Below are 7,374 nucleotides of genomic sequence, written 5' to 3'. Positions count from 1 at the left end.
TAGGTGCGTACTTTGTGGCATGATCACAAGAACATTGGCTGGAAAGATTATACTGCTTACAGGTGGCATTTGATTCATAGGCCTAAAACGGGATTAATAAAGTAAGAAATGTTTCTGCACCTCTATATTTTCTAGTAGCAAAACTTTTTGTCTCTGATATAAGAGCTGTGTTACCAGTTTCTTTGTTCTGATAATGATGATACTTGTGTGACAGTTTCTTCCAATATTTTGGGGACATCTTATTATCTTTAGAATAAGCTATTTTCCTTTTCAGATGTATTTAATTTAGTCTTGATGGTTCAATATTTACATCAGCTAAAGTCTTAAATGAAAGGAAAAAATAAAGTTCTTTCTCAATAGCTCTTCTGTAAAAGGACAAAAAAATCCTGAGCAAAACCCAAAGCAAGATTAAAACACAAGATTCCTCCCCAGCCTCTGGAATCTGAATGAATGAAATTAATTAGAAACATCAGAATTGCCACAGGGAAGTAGGCCAACAGCCTGTCTACTTCAGCATCCTGTCTCCCATAGTTGCTTATGTGAGATACTGCAGAAGTAGCCATGAGCACATCTGTAATGCACACAACAAGGAGCTATGGCATGTGACTTTCCTTGGAGTCCAGCTGTTTATCTGATGTTCCAAAGAATGAGCATTAGCTGTCCATGTCAATTTTATCTTCTACTAACTGTTGTAACTGTAAAGGACGTTTTTCGTGGGGCAGAGTCTGACCTTACCTCTTAAGGTCTTGTTTGTGCTTATGAGCAGAGGAGTTTCATTTGGCCATGAAAGACATAGGGTAGGCAAATTTGGATAGACTAAAGTATTTGTTTCTTGGAAAGAAAAGAGTTTCTTTGTGCATCAATGTATTGCAGTGCAGAGCATTGACTGATACAGGTCAAAAGGAAACCTGAGTTTTACATTCATGTTGCTGTTACGTGTATCTTCCTTTGCAGAATCTACTTAGTGTTAGACAAAGCATGTTTCAACTGGTATCCCATTAGATTAATCCAGCATGCCAAATTCTATGGTCCAGGGCATTAAATTCCTTCATTGTTAGGGTGTTTTAATAGAAAATAAATACAATAAATTATTTCACTAATGAAACCATTTTATTTGTACAGAAGTAGCAATCTAGTATGTACATGATTAGATCCGCATGATTTTTTTTTTGTGGGATGAATAGTATATTAAACTCTTCCCATGTGTTTTGGGTTCTTGAAATTTTGAGAATTACATTAAATAGGGTTGCATGAACACGAAAACCTGTCAGTCTTTTTGCTGTTCTTTCTACCATCCATTAAATACTGTTTTCAGGGAGCAGTTTTATGCTTGACTTTGGGCTCCTTTCAGAAAATAAAACACTTCAGGGTAGAGCAAGTGGTGGACATGCCTTTCTGCCTAAGTAGAAATCTGTCCCTAAGTGTGTTCATCTTCATGTGAAGCCATCCTGCTTTGCATAACTAATGTATTGTCAATTGAAGCAGGACCATAATACTTTTCTCCAGAGACTGCTCTAATTAAGAGACTATAGAGTCACTTCTAATTTGACCCAAAGGCTATTTTAAGAGACTGAGATCCTAAGAACCTTGACTATCTCAAGGTCTCCCATGAGAAGTGGAGGATCCAAGTTCAAGGAACTGCAGTCTATCAGATAGAGAAGGAAAATGAAGAGACGTCTTTTAGAGGTCTTTTGGCTCCAGGGTGGATGCCTGAAACACTACAATCCTCCCCACACACACACACAACCCCCAACCCCCCCCCCCAAAAAAAAAACACAACCCAAAAACCAACCAAAAAACTCACCCCAAGTTCTCCTTCTTTTCCAATTTATTATTAGTCTAGCTGTTTGTGTCCAAATCCTTCCAGCTTTCATTAAGCTCTTAAAATGTCTGAAATTGAGATTCAGCATGTCTCCAATTAATGTTTTGTTTGACTCTAAAGGGAGTTCTTCCAATTTCTGATGTTGGCCCTTGCACCTAAAGATAAATAAATCAGCTGTTCACACAGCTGTAAAGACAACTTTGCTAAGCGATGTGGCGAGGTCTTGTGCTAACCTCTGAGTTCACAGGGACAGGGGCTTATCAATGAATGCTAGTACATCATATAGTTCATTCCAGGAGACATGACTGTTCTAAATAAAGAATTGGGAAATCTTTTGCAGATGGTGTGCATAAAATTACTTATGGAATAGTTCCACTGCTTCTGATTAATGTGTTGTGGCTGCCGGCCAGGTGGGCGTGAGATAGAGATGAGAAGCTGTCCTTACAATGAAGTTGGGTTGTCTGGTGCCTTGTTAAAAATAGTTCTGTTTCAGTTCTTGGGAACTGTTATCAGCCCTTAGCACTCGACACTGCATTATCCTCCTTTGTCTAATTCAAATTATATTCTTCTTTACAGAGTTTTAGTGTATGAAGGGAAACAAGTCATGGTGGATTCTGGACCGATCTATGATACAACCTTTGCTGGTGGACGATTAGGTCTCTTTGTCTTCTCTCAAGAGATGGTCTATTTCTCTGACCTCAAATATGAATGCAGAGGTTAGTTACAGAAAATGTCTGGAAAATGCTGAAGCCTTTGATAACCTGTGGAGCAAGCATGAGATATGGAAATGAAAAGTATCCTCTAGTTACCGAAAGCAATCTGTAATATCATAGCATGGAGTAAACCTTGATTTGTTGACATACCATGAATGCCCTTTGCCCCTATAGTAATCTCAGTTTGAATAACAAAACCCAGATGTTTAATACTACCCACCTGGAAAAAATCAGATAGAAATCTCTGAGCGAGGTATGTGCTTAGAATTCTCCCTGTATATCCACTTTCCTTTGTAGGCTATTTCAGTGTGTCCTGTGGGCAGAGAGCTACTTCTGGATCACCCTCCTTTCAAGATGCAAGAAGGAGGGAGCAGATATTTTTAATGAGCATGGCTGTCTATAGTGCCTTATCCAAAATGTTTTGAAATGCCAAAAATGCTTTCCCAGGTTTTCTCATGTATGAATTTTTATATACATTTAGATACATAGGTGCACAGACACATATGTATGTGTCTCTATCTATGTCGGCAGATACCTATTTCTATAAAAAGTCATCACGTTTGTGGGAAAATGGAGAACAGGAAACAATGTGCTGCATTCTTAGACTGTATCATGATGGAGCTCTGTTCTTGTGTGGTTGACTTCCTAACCAAATTGAACAACCACAATTAATCTCTCTTTTTTCCCATTTCTTTCAGATGCTTGAGCAATGGTTGCTGCATTACCAGCAAAGTACTGTAAATGCTATGCAACCTAGACACCTCAGTACATCCTGGTACTCCCAGTTTCTATTTTTGTGTACCTCCTGTCCTCTGTCCTCGTGCTCCACTCACCAGGTACTTCCCTGCTGCCAGGAGTGCCTCAGCCATCCCGCCACCCAAGTGCCTTCTCACAGCCAGGACTAGTGAAACCTAAACGTGAGCGTCCGACCCACCGCTGAAGCAAAAGCAGATTGATACATTAGAACAGTTTTGTACAGTGAAAACTTAGCAAAACACGTTTGTTTGTTTATTTGTCTTTTTTAAGGAATGACGTTTACATATAAAAATGTAATTACTTAATGTATTTATATATATATGGAGAAAAAGAGGGGGGTGATGATTATCAGTCATTGTCTTTAAGTGAGGAAAAATGTGTTTGAATAACTTTTTAGTTGTATGGTTGACACTTCCTTGCTCTGATCAGGGCTGGACTTCAGTAACACAAAGCCTCTGGGTCTAATTTTAGCAAAGTAATGGAGGGCAACACCAACAGTATCGATAATAACAATGAAAATGCCTTTGGATAATAAAGTAAAGGTCAATTATGAACGTTTCGTGATCCAAAAAGATGTTCTTTAGCTGATGAGGATGCTCTTAATAACACCCATTAAAACTACAGCTGGTAGAAATGTCAAATTTGCAACATAAAGCATTGTCTAGTCGAGACTTAATTCAGGCCAAACGGAATTGAACGAGAAGCTCCTATGTGAAAGGGAAGAGTGATTCATTTAAACATCCAAAGCTATCGCTATTGTCTGACTTTCAAAAAAATATTTCCAGTTGTTCCTTTTCCATCATATTTTTCATTCCCTTGTAATAAAGAATATACCATGATCATGTGGAGCAAAATGAACCCAAACCACTTTCCCACCTCTGCTGCAAAAAGCACTTTGACATCCTGAATCCTGATGTGGGTTTTTTAAAAGGTGGCAACGCCACAGTTACTTAATTTGGTAACGTATGAATTTAAGGTTCCATTTATAAATATTTTGTTAGTATTTATGATGATTATCACACTGAGCTACCTTCTCTGATAATTTATTTTAAAGCATGTCATATAGTGCACCAGTAATACATTCACAAATAATGATATTTTAAAGCTACTTTTAAAAGCATATCACAACATTTAGATATTGTCAAAGCATAGTATACACTTAAGTATAGTTTCATGGGTTATATTCATGTATGCTTTAAAGTTAAATGAATAATAATAAGGAATTTATAAATGGAACCTTAATATATATCCAGTTACCCTAATTTTAATATTTTTTATTGTTACCTATGTCTGCTGTATATAGAACTTAAATAACGTTGAAGGGATACCAGTGTTTATTCTAAACAGATACAACAGTTACTCAGATATACAATAGTATAAACATGTTTAACACTTTTTTTGTTTTGTTTAAGTTGTATGAGCTTTGTTCACAAAATGAACACATGCTGGTGTGATTTTATTCATAGGTGGGTTTACTAATGGAATAATACAGTACCTCTGCCTTCTTATAGGGCACAGTGAGCTAAATGGTGAATCAACTTTTTCTCCCTTGAAATAGATTATGTTGCTATATTCATTAGAAAGGAATCCACAGTTGCTGGCTTTATTGCACATTTTATAGTGTTCATATTATCAAGTCTTTTTTTGGTTTTGTTTCAATTTTGTTTTGTTGCTGGTTTTTGGTTTTGTTTTCTTTTTTTCCGAATCCTCTTCATGAGGTTTTTAAATGTTTCAGTTTCTTACTTTTGGTATTTCAAATTGTATCCCCAAGTCCCAAGCAGAAGGGAGGGTGACTTCATTAAATGTAATGATTGTAATGGCTGTGTAGGGTTTTTTGTTTTGTCAGAGAGAGACATCAGTGTGGGGGTGAAGATGTTAATATTTGGACTGTATCATAATTTTCCTATTCTATGTAAATTATTTATGATGTTTTTTTAATTTCTTTTTCATTTTTTTCCTTGCGAGTGTGTGTGAGAGAGAGAGTGAGATCAATGAAATTTCATTTTGTTTTGCCAAAGATTGTAAATAATTATTTATTTGTTTACATGGACGGAACTTTATCATTTAACGTCCTGATTCATTTAGTCAGATCCTCATTTTATATATATATATATTTTAAGAAATTAATGATAGGAAATAAACTGTAAAAAGGTTTTATAAACAAAATTCTCTTTACCTTTTTTATAGTTAAAATGTTTCTTTAAAGAAGGTATTCCCTTCCCCAAAGCCCTCAGTTTAATAAGCCTCTTGCCTTGCTATGAAACAGTTCCTTTCAAGCAAACCAGCAAATCTGTTGCTTGGTTACAAATCACCGACTGTCTTCTAAGGTTGTAAACAACAGGTTTCCTAGTCTCTCTGACAAGACCTCATTCCCTGTGAAGTCTTTATCTGGCAAACTATCCCAAGTTTTATTTATGGCATTGCGACTGAGAAATTTCGGTCCTGCCTCTTTTTTTTTTTTTTTTTTGCTGGACTCATACGCACGTTCTCTGCATTGTGTCCTGGCTGATGTGTTTGAACAAATATATGATCTTTTTCTGCCGTTGTTTCTGCTGTGAGTCCTGTCTGAGTCACTGGGCTTCGCTGGTGTGAGCAAGGATTGCCTTCCTGCTGGAGCAGTTCAGGAATGAGTGAATCGTCATTAACTAAACAGAATAAAATACAAGAAAAAATTCTTAGCATGAGGGATCGTTGCCATGGGTATGATCTGCTCCCAGGGAGGGGAATTTGAATTGAGTTAGGAAAAGTAAGAATGCCCAGCATATCAAAGTGCTTATTTTGAGGTGTGAACTCAAGTCATATTCTCTTATAAACACCCCAACTATTCACTTTTCTTGGCTTTACAAATATCCCAGCCATTCGCTTTCCTTGGCTTTTGGTTTCAGTGTGAGTACTCAGAATGTTACACAAGAAATCCATATGGTCTTCAGTACAATCTTTTGATGAGCCCTTTGAAATAAAAATGTTCAGGTTTGCTGAGTGGTGGCTTTCTTCTACTTATCCTGCAAGGCCATCAGTTGATATTGTTCAGGTAATAGCGTGGTCAAGGTCTTGTAACCCATGTTCTCAAGAGTCCCATTTAAATCTCAGGTATGGATCTCCAAGACACTTTTGAGCAGCACCTCAGTACTAGTACAGGGTCTCAGAAAAACAGAGAGGGAACGACCAAAAAAGTAAATACTGGACTTTGAATGAGCAGGTTCACATATAGCAGTGGCATCCTCCGAACTCTGTCCATTGTTGTAACTGCAGGCTTTTGAAGATATTCAGGAATATTTGGTTAATTTGGGAAAAATACAAATTTAAAAGTTTTGCAGCCTCTACACTTCTGGTTCCCAGAGAGATATGGGCACAGAAGAAGAAAGCCTGGAATCCCTGCAGAGAGGCTGTTCTAACTAGGTGATCTTCAAGGTCCCTTCCAACCTAAACTATTCTGTGATTCTATGATTCTCACAAGGGGAAGCAGAGTAGAGCAGGCGCTGATTGCGCCACTGACTCCTGCGTGACACTAAGCAGAATTTTCTTAATTTCCCTGAGCATCAGGCTCCCATCTACTAAACATCAATGATAAATTTCCTCTCCTTTAAAATCCTTCTGGTAAGTTTTATGTATCTTATTTTTTCTGGGCCAGACAATAGAACAGCGAATACTGAGATCCTGAAACCTCCCCCTGAAGTTAAGTTCTGATGAGCCTTCTTGACCTCTTTTAAAACATGAGTTTTTCAGATAAACTTTGGATAAGCCTCTGAATTCTGAAAAGTTAAGCTGAACTCACAGCATTTATGGATTTTTCCATTATAAGAGTAACACATTTACCATGGTTTCTTCCAGAAAGGAAGGAAAAAAAATCCACCCAGGACCATACCGGTGATTTCACACATGAGGCAGCCCAAATATTAGCATTATGAATGCTACCATCTGGGTCTACTCTGGTAGCTACATGATGGGGGCAGAAGCTGAACAGACTACCACAATCAGTGGGCCAAGTCCTCATCTTGGTCAGCTCGGTGGGAGTTTTGCTACAGACTTGAGTGATATCTGGATGAGATTCAGGGTTCGGCTTGTGCTGCAAACCTCCATAGA

At 37.6% G+C, this 7,374-nt stretch overlaps 1 protein-coding gene across 1 annotated transcript in view; it reads left to right on the top strand.

Moving 5' to 3' along the window:
- The window catches only part of THBS2 (thrombospondin 2), a 32,242-nt gene extending 28,752 nt beyond the window's left edge, over positions 1-3,490 (top strand). The window contains exons 19-21 of the mRNA XM_009891462.1: positions 4-101; positions 2,399-2,538; positions 3,234-3,490. Of these exons, the coding sequence (XP_009889764.1) occupies positions 4-101; positions 2,399-2,538; positions 3,234-3,241 (246 nt within the window). The 3' untranslated portion in view covers positions 3,242-3,490. The remainder of the gene's footprint in view (positions 1-3; positions 102-2,398; positions 2,539-3,233) is intronic.
- The last annotated feature ends 3,884 nt before the right edge of the window (positions 3,491-7,374 follow it).

Source organism: Charadrius vociferus, unplaced genomic scaffold (assembly GCF_000708025.1).
Source record: "Charadrius vociferus isolate BGI_N301 unplaced genomic scaffold, ASM70802v2 scaffold68, whole genome shotgun sequence".
Lineage (NCBI taxonomy): Eukaryota > Metazoa > Chordata > Aves > Charadriiformes > Charadriidae > Charadrius > Charadrius vociferus.
Note: the sequence above shows the minus strand (reverse complement) of the source record. Positions and strands in the feature narration are given on the sequence as shown.